This window comes from Sorex araneus, chromosome 3 (assembly GCF_027595985.1).
Source record: "Sorex araneus isolate mSorAra2 chromosome 3, mSorAra2.pri, whole genome shotgun sequence".
NCBI lineage: Eukaryota > Metazoa > Chordata > Mammalia > Eulipotyphla > Soricidae > Sorex > Sorex araneus.
Genome location: NC_073304.1, coordinates 189,981,670 through 190,000,177, shown reverse-complemented (window position 1 = coordinate 190,000,177; position 18,508 = coordinate 189,981,670). Strand labels below are relative to the sequence as shown.

Here is an 18,508-nt window from a genome sequence, read left to right as displayed (position 1 = left end):
CCTTGAGTACTGACAGTTATAACCCCAAACCAAAAATTAAATTAAGTGGCTATTATGGTTTTTAAAAAAGGAAAAAAGAAACCCGAAGAGTTCATTCTTCTATCTTCTCTTCCTTGTGCCAAAATGTTACCTCAGCAAGCCCTTCGTGAGCCCTCGGTTTAACTGCCCTCCCTGCCATCTCTCTGCCTTGTCTTTCTTCTGAGTATATCTCATTGACAGAGAATTTAGAATCTCTGTCCCTTAAAAGCACAGGAAGGGCAGATAGTGTGTTTGCGTTATTCGCTGACAAATCTCTAGCACCTAGAGTGCTTGGCACAGAGTAGATATTCAGCAGATGTTTCATGAATTAAATAAATCATTTGGCAAAGAGCTAAACTGGGGAAATATAACTTCTGAGGAAGCTATCAGAGCAGGGATCTGCGAATATTGTCAGTAGCCAGAGGGGAAGCTATAAGGGTAGAAGCGCATGCCTGGCATATGGGTCAGCTCCTAGCACTGCATGGTCCTCCAAGCCACCACTGGGGTGGCCCTGAGGTCCTCCAGCACTGCTGGGCTTGAGCAGCCCAGGTGGAGTACTGCTGGCAGTGACTGGCCCCTGAATACTGGGAGAACCAAAAATAAACCAAGAAAATGGAGAAAGAGTATTGTCTGGGTTCTTAAAAGACCTGGGATCTAGCAGGCCAGAGAGATAGTACAGGGGATAAGGTGTTTGCCTTGCACATGGCCAACCCTGGTTTCATCTCCAGTGCAGAGTAATCCCTGAGCCCAGTGCCAGGAGTAAGACTCAGCACGGTAGACCAGGTGACCAGCGTGACCCCTCCCGGCCCTTGCTTACTGAGTCTGTTGTCTTAATAAAATAGTACAAAAGCCCTTTTTGGGTCATTGAGGGAAAGGGAGCAAGTGAGCAATGGAGCCAGATGAGGATTTGCCTAAGTAAGCCCAGGAGAAAGTGAATTGCCAAAACTGTAGTGACTGGACCCAACTTACTGAGATATGGTGGTGACCAACTGCAACTCAGCGACGCAAAACAGCTTATTGTCACAGTCCTTCTCATAAGGCAGCTGTGAATAGACAGAGAAGGCAGGATCAGCCGAGGCACTCATCATTCCTGCCTGCCTCACCCCTTGGCACATGCGCATAAATGGAGGATACCTAATGAAATATCGTCCAGGTACAGGCCTGCCAAGCCCTCAGTTACCATTGGCTTTAGGCTAACTTTTCCCCTTATACTTGGGCCCACACTAAAGCAGACAAATTCAGAAAGTCACATTGAGGGGCTGAAGAGAGAGGGCAGCAAGTAGGGTGCAGCAGACCTTGGGTTCTATCCCCAGCATCCCCCCAGCACCATCAGGAATAATTCCTGAGTACAGAGCCAGGAGTAAGCCCTGAAGCATCACTGGGTGTGATCCAAAACCAAAGAAAAAGAAAAAAGTCACACTGAGTCCAAAATACCCAGGTAGAAAAGATCTGCTTTGGATTGAAAGGAGCTGGGTCTATTTTTATTATGAAGAATAGACAGGCACCTTGTCAGCTGAGGATTCTCTGTACATCTCTTTCCCACAGACAGTGATCACCTTAGCAACTTTATTTATACAGACTGTTACCATGGCTTAAGTTGGAAGGGAATCCAGAGCTAGACAGGAACCCCACTTGCTGGAAAAGGAAGATGAATTTTCAGAAGTCAGAAATGACCTATGATTGGGTTAACAGTTTAGAGAAGTTTTATTTAGTTTTGTTATTAATATAGCCTCATCATTTACTGCTTTTTTTCACCCAAACCCAGTGAAACAGGATTGGGGTGAAATGGCCATATGTTTGAGCTAGAACAAACTCTCCGGGGGGAAAAAAAAATTTATGTGTTTGCCTTGCACGCAGCCAACCCAGATTCGATTCCTCTGCCTCTCTCGGAGAGCCCAGCAAGCTACCAAGAGTATCTCGCCCGCACGGCAGAGCCTGGCAAACTACCCATGGCATATTCGATATGCCAAAAACAGTAACAACGAGTCTCACAATGGAGACGTTACTGGTGCCCGCTCGAGCAAATCGATGCACAACAGGATGACAGTGACAGTGACAGTGACCTAACACAAAATAATTTCTCCTTACCCCTTTTATTGGTGGAATTTCTTTTTAGATCTTTGACAAATTATCAAAGAAATACTTGATTAAGACCAGAATCTTGGGGCTGGAGTGATAGCATAGCGGGTAGGGTGTTTGCCTTGCACGCGGCCGACCCGGATTCAAATCCCAGCATCCCATATGGTCCCCTGAGCACCGCCAGGAGTAATTCCTGAGTGCATGAGTCAGGAGTAACCCCTGTGCATCACCAGGTGTGACCCAAAAACCAAAAAAAAAAAACAAAACAAAAAGACCAGAATCTTGATACATAGGATAAGTGAATAATCCCAAAGCAATTCCCCTTAAGAGATTTAATTACAGGGGCCAGAGAGATAGCTCAGATCAACAGGCTGAGAGCATGCCACCCAGGAGAGGCCTGGGCTCTTAGCTCTAGGACTGCTGCTCACCTCAGCACTGACAGGAGTGACCCCAGAACACATTTAGGAGTAGTTTCTAAGCACCACCATGTGTGACCCCAAAGCAAAAACAAACAAAAAGAGATGTAAACTAAAAGAGCACCATGTTCTTGTTAAGCACCTTTTACTTGTTCTCTAGAAAACATACTGCAGTACCGAATTAGAGCATCATATCTGTAAGTTACTCTCAGGTGGTTCTGGAATATAGATACATGTGGAGAACCAGTGTAAAGAACACATGAGAATTCCTTGAACTATTCTTAGAACTTTGTAGTAAGCCAAGTACTTCCAAATTAAAAGTCTTTTGAGAATGTGGCCAGGATATGGCTCAGTGGGAGGGGAAAATGTCTCGCCTGTGTGAGGCCTTGGGTTCACTGCTCAGTACCACACACACACACACACACATACACACACACACACACACACATACTTTTACTCACACACCAAAAAAAAAAATGTGAGGCTAGAGTGATACTACAGGGGAGGGTCCTTGCCTTGCACACAGCTGGATTTGATCCTCAACATCCCATATATAATCCTTTGAGCACTACCTGGAGTGATCCCTGAGTACAGAGCCAGGAGTAACCCCTAAGCATCACCAGATATGGCTCAAAAACAAACAGACAAGGGAGGGAGGGAGAGAAGGAGGGAGAGAGGGAAGGAGAGAGAGAGAGGAAAGGCAGGCGGGAGGGAGGGAGGGAGGGAGGGAGGGAGGAAAAGAGAGAGAGAGAGAGAGAGAGAGAGAGAGAGAGAGAGAGAGAGAGAGAGAGGGGAAAAGTGCCTGCCATAGAGGCAAGGATGGTGGGAAGGGAAGCTGGCATCACTGGTGGTGGGAAATGTACACTGGTGAAGGGACAGGAGTTGGAACATTGTGTGACTGAAATCCAATCATGAACAACTTTGTAACTGTGTATATCACTGTCATTCAATTAAAAAAATAAGTGAGGCCAGGGCTGGAGCAATAGTATAGTGGGTAGGGCATTTGCCTTGCATGGAGCCGACCCGGGTTCATCCCTGGCTGTCCATATGGTCCCCCCAGCACCACCAGGAGTAACTGAGTGCAGGAGTAACCCCTCAGCATCACTAGGTGTGACCCAAAAAGCAAAAAATAATAATAATAATAATTAAAAATTAAGTGAGGCCAGAGAGACAGTATAGGAGGTAAGGTGGTTGCTTTGCATACCTTGAACCTGCCTCATTCCCCCAGCATCCCCAGCACTTTCAGGGGCCACTCTTGAGGACAGAGCCAGGAATAGCCCCAGAGTGCCACCAAGCATAGCCTACTCCCAGCCAACCCCCCCAAAAAAATCAAGAACCAAAACAAAAATTTTTTTAAAAAGCAAAAAAAATTAAAAAACACCCACCCCAAAATAAAGGGTGGCCAGATAGCTCAGCTTCTTACCATGTAGTGCTGGTAAGAAACATAATATATCTAATTAATTAATAATCTATGCATTGGGGCTGGAGTGATAGCACAGGGGTTAGGGTGTTTGCCTTGCATGCGGCCGACCCGGGTTCGATCCCCAGCATCCCATATGGTCCCCAAAGCACCGCCAGGAGTAATTCCTGAGTGCAGAGCTAGGAGTAACCCTGAGCATCGCTGGGTGTGACCCAAAAAGAAAAAAAAAAATCTACGCATTGATGCAACCTTAGTATATTAACTCTCCCCAGCTTGTATGAATCCCCCTAAGAGTCAGGAACTGTGACTATGTCCTTCCTCCTCTGATTAAATGTCCCTCTACCTGGTTCAGGTGCAGGTGTAGAGTATCTGACAGGTGAACTCCAGCCCAGTTCCTGCCACGCACCATCAGAGACCCTTGCCAAGAGGACACATTTGCATGCTTCATCGGCAGAATGGCACACACAGGGTGGAAAGTTGTATTGGCCAGCCCCAAGGGCTTAAGGGAACAGCCACTATCTCCAAGCTCCCTTTCCTTCCTAGGGTGAGTGACCCCGAAGCTGTCAGAGGCCCTCCCTCCACTTCCATTCTAAGAAGTTAAGGCACAGGTTTTCCGGGGTAGTCTGGCTCCCCAGGAGGGCCTGGTTGTGGGTAGTCACCTGGAAGAGGGCAGTAGGCTTCATAAAGAGGTCCAGGATGAGGTGGGCAGAGTCTCCGGAGTCCTCAGTGGTGTAGAGTTGGTAGCTGACCTTGACACTGATGTTGGAGAAGTGGTCCTCTTCTGAGAGCTGCAAGCCCATAAGCGCAGGGTTGAGTGGGTTGCAGGGGTGACAAGATGACAAGGAGAGTGTTCTCTGAAAGGCAGCTTCTCCTACCAAGCTACCAAAAACACTGGAAGAATTTCCTTTGATCCATTCTGGCTTCAGGCCTCAGAAAGCACCTTGGAGGTTCAGCCCCAGTTACCAAGGGATTCTGACCATCAAAGTTAAAAACATGACTCAGACTTTCTTCCAAGGGAAAAATGTAAACATCTGTGTTTACAAAGATCTTTCTCAGGCCAGAGAGCTAGTCCAGGGGTTAAGGTACTTGCCTTGTATGGAGCCAAACCAGGTTCAATTCCCAGCACTACTTAAGAGCCCCCTGAGCACTGCCTGGAGGGATGCCTGAATGCAGAGGAGTTAGCCCTGAGCACTGCCAGGTGTGACAAAAACAAAAATGAAAATACCTCTTTCTTAATTCAATTAGTAGTTAAAATATAACTAGAGGTATGTGTTCCAATTGACAATCAGAGCAGATGTGGGAAGAGAGGTATAATCAGGGGTATAACTTGTGCTCTTTTTAGATTAACTGATCTTTATAGTCAGAGTTCTAGGTTCTGAATCCTGATAAATACATTTACGATCATGTCTCTTGACACCTTGGTCAGGAGAAAACTTTTATCAATGCAACTTTGGTCTCTCTGTTCTGCTTTCCCACATTTAATGTTTCTGATATTGATTAAAATAAGGACCCTCAGCCCTACTATTTCTTATCAGCGGTGGTAAAATAACAAGGAGAAGGGTGAAGAATCCCATTTATTCTGGCTTATTAGCAAGAAAAATGAAAGCAATCAGAGCATTTCCAGCTTCCAGAATTTTGCAGCTTCTAGAAGCTCAGAGATAGACTTCGTGTTAAGTTGCGATCGGTTTCTTTCATTTAGATTTCTGAGGGCCTGGGGATGGCTCAGTGGTGTAGAAGCACCTGCCTTCCGAGCATGAGGCCATGAGTTGGATCTCAGTGCTGCCCACATGCACTGAATGCAGTCCTGACAACTCTGCTGCCTGGGACCCCAGATGCAGCAACAGGGTGTGGGATCCGCATTGATAGCCAGGTATGTGTGAGCAGCAACTAAATCACATAACACCTGGCAAACACTATAGATGAAAGATGTGCAGGCACCACAGCCAGGATTTGGATTCCCAATGAGCACGTGTGTGAGCACCACAACTAAAAGTGCGTGACATCCAGCAAGCACTACAATGAGGCTTGTGTGTGACCCCTGGTCACTGCAGCAGCCACCACAAAGGGAGAGGAGAGAAATTTTAGATTTCCGGCACCATTAGCTCTTCCTACCATGACATTATGCTGTTGTTGGTCTATTGTACTTGTCTAATTTGTATGTATGGGTTTGCTGCCTATCTTTTCTCAACAGTGCAGACCTACCCACTTCCCGTGGCTGCCCAACTCTTATACACACACTCCTGTAAGTGCCACTTACCTCTGTGTCCACGGGAGTGAGCAGGAGGGACTCACAGAGACAGGGCTCCGGGCCCCACTTCCTAAGGAAGTTCTGACAAGCTCCCTTGTCCAAACACTGAAGCCTTTTCCTCTCCTTCGCCACATCCACGTCCAATGTGAAGCTCACAGACGTCTCTCTGAGGTCTGGCAATCAAGGGCAGACCAGGCCAATGAGCCCAAGACGGGCAAAGCCCAGACAGAGGCTCCGAAGCCTGCCTGATGCTCCTGAGTCCCGTCCCTCTCCCTGGGGATGGAGGCAGAGTTTCCTCTTCATGTCAAAGGCACTCACTCTCCTGGGTCCCCGGGTGACTCAGCCAAGAGCAGCAGGTGCCTGGGGGAGGTGGAGGAACTCAGGAGAAGGAGAATACAGGCAAGAGAATACAGACCAGACAGTAATGCCTGAGGATAATAGGGCTGCTGGCTCCATGTTTTGTGGACTCCTCTACTGTCAGCACAGAGTCCAGCGAGTGAAAGACACTGGCCCAGTGGCACACAGCTCCACAGCAACTGTATCTAGGCCCTGTGGCATGACCCTTTCAGCCTCTTCTGCAGGAGAGGCCAAGCCTGTCACTTCCAAGCCCCAGGCTGGATAACGGTCTTCTTCAGTGGAAGAGCCACTCAGCTGGGAGACAGCTTTCTGGCCTATGGAAGCAGAGACAGCTCCAGGAGTGCGGCCAAGATTAAGGTTCAAGGGACTTGGCAGAGGGATTCTTCTGAGAGGGAGCTCTTGGGTTGTCATATGTGCCTGGGCTGGGAAAGCCATGTCTACCCTCTGCCTTCTGGAAAAGTTCCCTTAGTCAGTGCCTGCTGAGGGGAAAGAGCAGGTAGGCCTCGGGCAGGCGGTGCCACCCCAGCCAGGCCAGGAGACACAGCAAGGGAAGAAGAGGAGAAAAGGTGCAAATCAGAGGGAGAGAAAGGTCATTTCCAGGAGCCCCACCACTCACAACAGAAACACTATAGCTGGGGTGGGGAGCCAGCAGCATTTCCTGAGTCACCTTCAGAAACGCCACCTCCCTCTGAGCCAGCCTTCCAACGTCCCTCCTCCCTGGCTGGGCAGAGAATTCCTGTGAGGGTGTGCACTTAGCAGATCACTGTTTTTCTGAGGTGCTCACCTTAATGAGAAGGGCACATCAAAGGAGCTAAGCTAACAGAGGGGCTTCAAGTAGTAGCACCCCAACCCACTCCCCAGCCTAGTCCTCTCCCCTGGCCCTTGCTGATGTCAAGAGGGAATAGCCCAGATGCTGGGTGTGGAGGCTCAGTGGCTGGGTACCTGTCTGGGCAGCTGGAGTTTCAGGGCTGAGCTCAAAGCACAGGTTCACATGTACGCTGCTGTTGAAGCCGATGGGCAGGGTCGGGGGGCTGAAGGCCATGGACACCAAGAGACGAACCACGGGTCTGGTGCTTAAGCAAGACAGGAAAAATGCCCATGAGAAGTGATCAGAGGACATCTGGGCTCATGCCTGCTGGATCCATTCATTCAGTGAATATTTACTGAATATCTCTCGTAAGTCAAGTGCTGCTCTGAATCTTCAGGAGTTAGGAGGGAAAGTGACAAGGGAGGGAAGATGCTCTGGTGGGAAATCAGATGCTCTGGTGGGAAACAAATGAGAAACAGGAACATGCCACATGATGATAATGCCACATGCAAATAATGTTCCTACAACCGGAACAGGCGGGGCCAGATAGTACAGCAGTCAGGGCACTTTGCCTTGCAGCTGACCTGGTTTCAATTCCCGGCATCCCACGAAGTCCCCTGAACACTGCCAGGACTGATCCCTGAGCACAGAGCTAGGAGTAAGTCCTGAACATTGTCAGGTCTGACCCCAAAACCAAAATAAATAGGAGCAGAAAATAAAGATGGGCTATTTAGGTCAGGTGGTGAAGGATGGCTTCACTGACATGGAGGTGTGGAGGTTGAGATTTGCCAACAAGAATGAGGCAGCTAGGAGGAACTCTGGGGAAACCACAAGCCAGGCAGAGAGCAGGGCCAGCCACAGGGCCCGAGTGGGTGTGAGGAGCACACACCATAAGTTTGTCAGCCAGACACAGGCAGTAATAGAGGATGACAGGGAGGGCAGGCAGACAGGTCCCACCACGGAGAAGGGAGACCTCTAAGAGGGCCATGGATGGGGCTTTAAGCACAGGAATGGAGGCTGCCATCCAGAGAAGGGGCAGAGAGAGAGGAAGCAGCATGTGGGGTCAGGGCCCAGGCAAGAAGTGGGAGTAACTCAGTCTGGGAGACAGAGATGGCAAAGAATGTGTGGCTGAGGGTAGGAGAGAAGGAAAGAGGACTCCGGGATGCCCAATGGACTGTCTGCTGAGGTGGGGCTGGGGAGGGGCAGAAAGGGCAAGATTGAGGACGCTGAGGAAGGGGGGTCCTAAAACAGATGGACATAGAGATGCCTCTGAGAGGCTGTACAGCCAAATGTGGACCTTCAGGGACAGAGCAGTGAAAGGTCGGCTTCTATAGAGCTATGGACTTGATCATTCACTAGGAGCACTGAGGCTCTGAAACAGAAAAATAAGGATAATAGCCATCATCACTCAGCACTGTGCTAAATAATTCACATCTATTTTCTCGATTAATTCTCACTAGTCAATTAATAAATATTATTGCTTCCATTTACAGATGAGAAAACTGGGGCTTAGAATTCAGATGGAATTCTTTGTTATTTTGCTTTTTTTGGGGGGGGGGTTGGCAGTGCTCAGGGATGACTGCTGGTGGGGTTCCAGGAACCATATGTGATGCCGGGGATTGAACCCAGGTCCAGGTCGGCTATGCAAGGCAAGCACCCTACCCACTGTACTATATCTCCAGCTCCAGGGGCCTTAGAATTCAATGAATTTTTCAAGGTCACTGGAACCCCCATGGGCTGACTCCCCATCTGGTGACCTTGCCTGCTGACCTTCCTCCCTCTCAGCTGGGGAAGTGTGACACAGGGTCACTTAAGGTAGGGTCACTGGGAGAGGCTGGGACCCAGAACCATAGAAGGCAGGGCAAACCCCTACCGGAGTACAGCTGCCCGGCCCAGCGTGCCCACAGCAATGTCCACCAGGCCATCACCACTGAAATCAAAGCCACCAGACACTGACACGCCGAAGTAGCGGAGTCCCAAGTCCACGGCTGAGGCCTGGATCCGCTGTGGAAGGAAATGGAGAGAAGAAGATTACAATCCACTCAGTCTCATTCAAATCAGCCAATACTGCCACCCCCAAGGAGCCCTCAGTCTTCAAGTGGAACTGAGGGAGAAAGGACAAGTTCTCCTGGATGAAGTGGCATTTAAATAGAGCCCAGGAGGCAGGTGGGAAAAGTGAGGCAGGCGGTGGCTGGGGAAGAACAAAGGGAGGAGAGAACAGCCAGGGGCCAGTGTGGCTGGAACAGGAGGGATGGGGGTATTGGGAGACCTTGAGTGGGGCTGGAGGTGCTTGTGTTTGATCAGAAGTGCTTTAGAAATGCCATGAAGGACCAGGGCAGAAGAGGCAGAGCAGGGCATGAGCTGGGCAAGGCTGCAGGCCAGGGGCAGGTTGATAGTGGGAGTAGGGGCACGAGTCAGGGAGGCACAAAGAGAAGGGATGAATTAGAGAGAGCAAGAATCATTAGGGTGAGGGCTGGAGCGACAGTACAGTGGTTAGGGCGTTTGCCTTGCACGCGGCTGACCCGGGTTCAATTCCAGCATCCCATATGGTCCCCTGAGCACCACCAGGAGTAATTCCTGAGTGTATAAGCCAGGAGTAACCCCTGTGCAATGCTGAGTGTGACCCAAAAAGCAAACAAACAAACAAAAAAGGAATCATTAGGATGAGGGGGCTGAGAGCTGGCGCTAGGATTATCCCAGCTGGGGGGCCCAGAGCAGGCCAGGTCTGAGCGGGGAAGGACACTGCAGATTGGTGACTGAGGCAGCTAGGCCATCCAGCTGAGGTTGGAAATATGGGATTAGAGCTAAGAGGTGTGGCATCAGTGCCCAGGAAAGGTGGAGGGTGAATTGGGTGCGCGGTTCAGTGGCACGGTGCAAACTTTGCCTGTGTCAGGCCCTGGGCTCAATCCCCAGCACCGCTATAAAAGAGATATAACATGAGAGCCTAGCTCCAGAGTGCTGGGGAACTAGGGAGAAGGTGCAGAGGCACTGGGCTGGGGGAGGGAGGTTGGAGAAGGGACACAGAGAAAGGCAATAGCTAGTGGGTTCTGCGGTCAGGAATGGCAAAGGAAGAGGAACTCTAGGTCAGGGAAGTAGAAGGTCGTTCTGGCAGCCTCAGTTCACACCAGAAGGCCGCAAGGAAGGCAATGGCCAGGAATCCTACAGGCAAGACCCCCTAATCCCCCAACCCCCTGCCACCTGGAAATCATCTGGCTTAGGGCTAGGGGCTCACACCTAGGCAAGGTCAGAGCCCCAGAGCAGAAACAGGAGAGAGTGCAGTCACCTGTGAGTGTCTGGGATCAAGACCATCCTCACGTCCATTGTAGATGTAAACAGTGCCAAAGCTAGCACTGTGGTCAGTCCCCAGGCCCTCCAGGGGGGCCCCGATAGCCACATCTGTGAATCCATCCTGATTTATATCCCCCACTGTCGCCATGGAAAAGCCAAAACGGGCATTAGCGGCACCGGGGTGCCCACTCAGCACATGTGCCAAGGAGAAGGAGCCATCCTGCAAAGCAAATGGGCAGCTGAACACAGAGGCGACGGCAGGAAACCTGCTTATTCATCCCCAACAGAGACTCGGGCCTGGGGGCACACAGTCAGCACAAGGGAAAGTGGATTCAGGACCCAGAACTGGCCCCTCTGCTCCCACACTGAGGGCTGGTAGCATGTGGGAGATCTGCATTTTATTTATTTATTTATTTATTTATTATTTTATTTTCATAAAATTGCTCACAATATTTGATTACACTTAATATTCAAACACCAATACCACCACCATTATACTTTCCCACCACCATATTTCCATCCTGAACCCCAAACCATTCCCCCCCAAGCAGAACGGAAAGAATTTATTTTGTATTGCTTGTTATCTGCTAAAAGTGAGACCAAGAAAAGGTTTATTGAAACCTGCATTCTAGTCCTGGCATTATCAACACTTGCTGGGTAAATGTGGGCAAGCTCCAGTCATCCCGAGCCCTCTACTTACCTGTCTGTACAATGGGAATAAGAGTGACCTCAAAAACAAGTGAGATCACAAACTAAATACACTTTGCCAACACGACAGCTATGGGGGTAGGAGGTGACAGGGTGGGGACAGGAGAAAGCCTGTGGGTATGGAAGGGAGTGAAACAGCTGCTGCACCCAGAGCTATCTCCCCTGAGCAGCTGGATGGGGACCCAGCAAGCTGGTGAGGTGAGCCTCCCACCTGTGCATTCAGACGGTACACATAGACTCTGCCTTCCTCTCCATGGTCGTGATAAAATGGAGCCGCCACCAGCAACAAGTCCGTGGTTCCATTCATGTTGATGTCCACAGGGCACAGTTCAGAGCCAAAATAGGACCCCATCTAGACCCAGAAGGAACTCAGCTCACACTGGTGCTGAGGGGACCCCCCTCCTATCACTGCTCTCCCTGGATGCCCAGACCAATTGTCCATAGAACAAGGGAGGAGATGTGACTAGCACAGCCCCCACAGGGGAAACCACTCACAACCCAACCTCAGAGCCCAGCAGAGATGCTGACTTCTGTTCTGGCTGGGTTTCGACCCCTGGGGGTGCCCTGGAGCCTACTCAGTTCTCTTCTAGGTCTCTGATCTAGTTACTGGGAACAGGGTCCTTCCCTAGCAGGTACCTGCTCGCCAGCCAGCACTTGCAAGAAGTTGGTTTTCCTGGCCTTCTTCTGGAGCTCAAACACGGCTCCCCGCTGCTTGTGCCGCGGGGCCCCTGCCACATAGGAGAGGCCACAGGCCTTGTGCAGCACAGCCACTGCATAACCTGGTGGGATGGAGAGGGGAGGTTCCCCTCAGACTCCTTGCAGACTCCATCTTTCTAGACACCTTTAAAGGGGCTTGGGCAGGGGGCCCCATTAGGAGGAGCAGGTTTTCTCCTCCTGAAAATCCACATCAGTGAGTGTGCCCACTTACCTTCCAACACCAACCACACACCTGAGCCTATCACACAGGTGGGACACACACACGGCTCTCAGTCACATTCACCGACCTGGTCATCCATACGCCCCGCCCAGGAGCTGAAGACAGGGGGGTGAAGGATCACCAGCCTCCAGTCTATTTTTTGTTTTTTGTGCCACACCTGATGATGCTCAGATGGCTCAGGACCCCTACCCCCGTTCGTTCTTAGCCTTCTCAGGCAGCCACATAGGGCCGCCTACTGCTTGGACTGACAGGCTCTGCATCCATCCAGGGAACTCTAATTCTTAACTTCGGGGTTATCTAACCAGACCCTACCCCACCAGGGTTCGCACTAAACTAGTGCAGCCTAACATGCAGCCCGAGTCCGAACACATCCTCACCCAGGAAGCACCCAAGCCCCACCCAAACCCGTAACCTCCAGGCCCCGTCCCACCCGGTAACCCTCAAGCCCCGCCCCACCCACTCCAGGTCCCGCCCTACTCGGTAGCCTCCAAGCTCCGCCTCCCACCGCTCCAAGCCCCGCCCCAGAAAGCCTCCAGGCTCCACCTCCCACCACTCTAGACCCCGCCTCCTGCAGCCTCCAGGCTCCGCCCCCCACCTGCTCCAGGGCCTGCCCCACCCGGTAACCACCAGGGCCAGTCCTCACCCAGGTAGCTGTACGGAGCCGCCTTGGCGTCCTGGGCCGTCTGGTTCAGGAAGCGACCCTCCCAGCGGTTAAAGTCGTAGAGCAGTGCGCCTCCCGACCAGTCAAAAGCGCCGACCGCACCGAGCAGCACCTGCTTCTGCGGGAGGTGAGGGTTGGAGAACACCTAAGCTAGAGGGACCCAGGTCCTGAGTGAACTGGGAGCCCAGTGAACCTTGTTGGGTGTCGGAGGGCCTTCATCGTAGCCGACTGGACAGAGATGTAAGAGGAAGCTGAGATGACAAACCCTGGGTTCCTACCTGCAACCCAGGTCCCGCAGGGCAAGCTCCCTGCAGCAGCGGCCAGTTCTAGAGCACAGCACGGAGCAGGGCTCTGAGCCTGAACTTTGTTAGCAGCAGGGCTGAGGAAGGCAGCACTGCTCCCTGCAGGATGCCCACCCCGTCTGCATGCCACTGTTCAGTGCAGGTGCAAACTCTGCTTTTCCTGTGCAGAAGGCAGGCTTCTTCCCTGAGCCTGTCTCTGCCCCCAGGTGAGGGGCTGGGGGCTCGCCCAGGCAGGGCCTATGTGACTCCTCTGTTAAGGAGCTGCTCAGTCAGGCACACACAACAAAATTGTCTCCTGTAAAAAAACATGGTTGTCCTTCTTGGGCTGGAGCGACAGTAAACAGGGTAGGGCGTTTGCCTTGCACACAGCCGACTAGGGTTTAATCTCCAGCATCCCATATGGCTCCCTGAGTCCTGCCAGAAGTAATCCCTGAGTGCACATCCAGGATTAACCCCTGAGCATTGCTGGATGGTCTCCCCCCAAACAAACAAACAAAAAACAAAAAGACCAAAAAAAAAAAAAAAAACATGGTCATTCTGTGTATGGCAAAGGTTCAAATCAGGGTGAGCAAACAAGTGTTTTCTTTTCTCCTTTCTTTTCCTTTCTCCTGTCCTTTCTCGCACAGCTTCTTCTGAAATGTCACCACTCCTGCCCTGGGAGCCGGAAGTTCCATGGCCCAGGGTGGCCTGGGCCCCTCTGCTACCACGAGCCTGTACAAGCTAGGGGCACCACATACCTCATCCAGGATCTGGGCACTGAAGCCGATCTGTGCCAGCTGGTAATGGAGCGCATCGCCAACGGTACCTGGAAGCCGGGAAGTCCAGTGGGACAGTGCTGTGGGGGAGGAGAGGAGAGCCCCCCAAGCCAGGGAAGGGCCCTCCGGCCTGACCCCCAGAGGGACCCTTGCTCCATGTCATAGTAAAAGTCACTTGGGCCATTCACTCCCTCTCTCTACACACCCATTTCCTCATCCCTGAGCTCTAGGAGCAGAAGCCCACCCCAAGTCACCCTTATTTTTCCAGCAGCAGCTCCGCTGATTCAGACCTTTCTGGGATTTGGCAGAAGTGAGGAGGACTGGGGATATTGTTGCTTTTTCAGGGCTGGAAGAGCTGAGACCCAGAGAGGTCACAGGAGTTGTCCAGAGTGCCACATGGAAGTAGTATTATGCAGGGAGAGGGGTGCAGGGGCTGGGGGGTGAGGTTGGGGAGCTGTAGCGCAGGTCTGGGGCCTTGGGCCTCCTGCGATAGGGCTGCCACCTCATAACCTGGGCCCTGGTGCTCTCACCTTCCATGCGAATAATCTTCTGCTGCAGTTTCTCCAGGAGCCCATTCAGTGCCATGTAGTTGGTCACCTTGAAGGTGTGGGTCTCATCCGGGTCCGAGGCAATCAATCTCAGTTCCTTGTCAGTTTTGGTGTTATTAAATGCGCTTCCCACCTGCACAGAGGCCCTGGGTTGCTGGTCAGCACTATGGGGACTGGATGGCACTCCAGTTCCCAGTTCTCCAGGCCCAGAGAGAGGATAGGGACCCTCTGCCCTGAACCTCCTCCTTTCCAGCTCCTGTTTCCCCACCTCATCCCCATCCCAACCAAGCACAGGCACACTCTGAGCCCTGGCCTACAAGCATTTCCTGAATGCCCAGCTCCCTCTCATCACTCAGTGTCCCTTCCCGCCTATCATCGCTGGGCAAGTCAGGAAGGAGAGGGGAGAGGACACAGGGGCTGGCAGCATAGAAGATGGTAAGTGTGTGTGAACAGAGCTTGTGTGAACTGAGTACGTGCTTGGAGGTGCTCCTCAAGGGCCTCTGGCCTCTCCCCACCCCAGACACTGGGTCAGGTGCTCCCTAGTTCCGACTCTTACCCCAATAGCAAAGCGCTCAACGCCTTCCATGCGTGGGGAGTTGATGACTGTTGTGAGGTTAAGGGGATCTCCAAAAATGTCCCCATCGGTGAGCACCACCATGACTTTGGATGCCTGTTTCCGGGAGCCTTGGCTTGGCGTGAAGATGTGGTCCCTGGTATGGAAATGAAGAGAGACGTTGGCCAAAGGGATGACTAAGCTCAGAGGAGAGGTTATTCACTGAGCTGCTTTAAAATGGAAAAGAAGGAGCCCTTCCAGAGGAACAAAGACTCAAAGAGAGGTGGCGACCTAGCAGCCTGTTCCCTACAGAAAGTGCTGGACAGGGCCATGAAGTTGGCTCAAAGGGCTGATCACATGCTTTGCATGTGGGAGCCCTGGGTCTGAATCCCTAGCACAACATGGTCCTTTGAGCACCACTGGGAGTAGTGCACAAGCATAGCCATAAGCATGGCCTGAAAACCAAAAAAGTAAATGAAAGGAAGGAAGGTTGGAAATAATTCTTTTCTTTCTCTGTGTATAGGAATTATAATATTATTAATAATGGCTACTATTTGCACAGCACTTCTGTGCCAGATGCTGCTGGTACATATTTTAACCATCTTAATCCTCTCAGAATCCTCCAGTTCAAATATTCTTCTCTCTCTCTTTTTTAATTTTTTTGGTCAAATGGTACTCATGTGACTGTACTGTTTACTCAAAGGTTACTCCAGGATAAGTGCTCTGGGTAGCACTTGGGGGACCATGAAGAACTGAGGATCGAACCCAAGTCTCTTGCATGTAAAGTTTGCACTTCAGTCCACTGAGCTAGCTGTCTTCCTGCTTATTCTCTCATTCTCTCATTCTGTCTCTCTGTCTCTATCTCTCTCTCTCTCTATCTCTGTTTTGTGTCCACACTCAGCTGTTCCCAGGACTTACCCCTGGCACTATACTCAGAAATCACTCCTAGAAGAGCTCAGGGGACCCACATGGGGTGCTGGGGATCAAACCCAAGTCAGCCAAGTGCAAAGCAAGTGCCCTAACTGCTATACTATCTCTCTAGCCCCTGATTCTCATTTTTTGGAGTGGGGGACACATTTGGCATTGTTCAGGACTTACTCCTGGCTCTGCACTCAGGAATTATTCCTGGCAGTGCTTGGGAGATCTTATAGATTGCTGGGGATCAAACCCAAGTTGGCCATTTGCAAGACAAATGCCCTACTCATTGTACTATCTCTCCAGCTCCTTATTTTCATTGTTTAAACTGAGACAGGCAGCTTACACCAGGTCCTACAAGTTAAAACTGGATCTGGGAAATAAAATCAAGCTGCCTGGGCCCTGAGCCCATTCCTTTAAGCACTGGGCTTTATAGCTCCCAAAGGAGTCTTTGTTAGACTTTTCAGAGGTTAGCCCACAGTGCTATCTATCAGCCAACTTGTATGGAAGGCTTTCCTCTTTCCTTATGACTGGAGAAGAGCTGAACCCCTGACCCTCTGTCTTTCACACCTCTTGTTTAGCCACCTCTTCCAGGCAGGCTGCCTCAGCATCTCAGGGCCCCAAGTCAGCACCCAGCAGGTCCTTGGTCTCAACCCTCACACTCACAGGACATGCTGCATGGCGGAGGCAGTCTTGGTGACTTTCTTCACTTGAGTGATATTCTGGACTTTGATTAGGGAAGCTGTCACATTCTCACTGTCCTGAAGGTCAAACTCAGTCTGGATCACTTCTCCATACTGCACCACGGCAAAGCGGCACTGGGGAAGAAGGCCAAGATGGGAAGGAGGTTGGCAGAGTGACCAAGGCCAGGGCTAGTCTGCTCTTGGGATGCTCCCCCGCTGCCCCACATGGGAAAACTCTAATCAAATAATGGTTGAAGGTGTGACTGGAATGGCTCCAAGGAACCCCAGACTTCTCCCTGAAATCATGTCCCCAGGCAGTCCCTGCCCCATGCCGCCTACAGGATGAGCCAATAAGGTAGCAGCATTGGGACTTGGTGAGAGCGCTGAAGAGTGCTTTGGAGCTTGCCCTCTTGGAATGTTGCAGCACGAAAGAGCTGAGCTGGCCTGCTGGAGACACATGGCCCAAACATGTGGGGCCCTCATAAGCTGCTCCATCCCAGCTGCCTACAGCAGCAGAACTAACTCCAGGCGCGACCTGTAGAAGTGCCTCAGCTGAGCTCAGCCCACATTACAGATCCGCAGACTGTGGCTGACTATTTTGAGGTGTTTTGTTAAATCGCAACAGGGACCTGAGAGACCACGTGCGTCTAGCGCCCTGGAGAGCCCACCTCGAAGCATTTGTCTGAGAAGGTCCTTATCATGTTGGAGATGAAGTCTTTGGCTCTCTCGAAGTCGGGGGCATCAATGCTGCCAGAGCCATCTAGGACGATGGCGATCTCAGTGCCTGGACCAAGACAGGGAGCAGGTCAGAAATGGGCCTGGAATTGGGGCGGAAGTTAGGGGAACACATCTTGGACTGCAGCGCCCCTGCCTCCCCAAGACCCATCACTCGGGATGCTTTATCTCAGATGCAGAGAGAGTCAGAAGCAGCTCAGACTCTGACTTGAGATCTAAGTGACTCTCTTCCGTTTCCTCATTAGATAGGGTAAGGGAGGGCAGAGCTGGGACAGGTTAGACCTATAGAGTCCAACTACTACTCCCCGTCTCCCACACCTGAGCACTCTAGAAGTCATCAGCTTTGGGGTCAGCACTGGCAGCCTCCAGTAGTGCCCTAGACCCGCCTCTCCTCACCAGCTTCCTCCTCATCCTCCATCTCCTCTTGAGCATTCAGAGACCGGCGCCGCCTGGCTGCATTCTCTGTGTGCTCTAGTCGGCTCCTGAGGCAGTCTCCAGGGTCCACATCCGGATTCAGGAGATTTTCTTCAATAAACATACACAGAAGGGCTCAGACAGTCTCCATGTTCACCTCCAGGCAAGCCCTGACCTAGCTCTGCCACGATTCTCTTCACAGGCACCGGGGCCTGCCTCCTTGCTGGGCCTCAGTGATCCCTGCATCTGCCTGGGTCTGGTGCCTCTCTCTTGAGATGCAGGAAAATCTCAGCCGAGCTGCCCAAGGCAAGTGGGTACGTGGACCTTACCCATGTTGGAGAAGTGAACTTGGGCCTGGGAATGGAGGTCTGGGCTGAGTAGGTCACAGGTGCCTGTGACTTCTGAGATGAGGCTATGGGCCCGCCGAACCAGCACTTGAATACAGATCTGGGAAGGGACAGAAAGGGAAGTGAAAAGCTGGCTCTCCTCCATCTGTACCCCTGCCCCAGCCACAGAACCAAACATCCTATCCCAGAATCAAGTTCCTCAACTCTCTTGGGAACACAGGAACTGACCAGAGGTCAGGAGTCAGAGCTGAGCTTAGCCCCCCAGCCCCCGCAAGGGGTACTGGGTCATGTGGAGAGTATGGGTGAGCCCTGGCAG

The 18,508-nt window shown here is 51.5% G+C and overlaps 1 protein-coding gene across 1 annotated transcript in view; it reads right to left on the bottom strand.

Moving 5' to 3' along the window:
• Window positions 1-18,508, bottom strand: part of ITGAE (integrin subunit alpha E) — a 77,145-nt gene that overhangs the window by 19,787 nt on the left and 38,850 nt on the right. Inside the window, 16 exon segments of the mRNA XM_055132213.1 lie at window positions 988-1,061; window positions 4,593-4,721; window positions 6,191-6,354; window positions 7,481-7,611; window positions 9,220-9,350; window positions 10,630-10,854; window positions 11,554-11,694; window positions 11,979-12,121; window positions 12,923-13,058; window positions 13,980-14,047; window positions 14,528-14,678; window positions 15,102-15,255; window positions 16,680-16,831; window positions 17,365-17,480; window positions 17,807-17,956; window positions 18,175-18,292. Coding sequence (XP_054988188.1) covers window positions 988-1,061; window positions 4,593-4,721; window positions 6,191-6,354; window positions 7,481-7,611; window positions 9,220-9,350; window positions 10,630-10,854; window positions 11,554-11,694; window positions 11,979-12,121; window positions 12,923-13,058; window positions 13,980-14,047; window positions 14,528-14,678; window positions 15,102-15,255; window positions 16,680-16,831; window positions 17,365-17,480; window positions 17,807-17,956; window positions 18,175-18,292 — 2,183 coding nt within the window.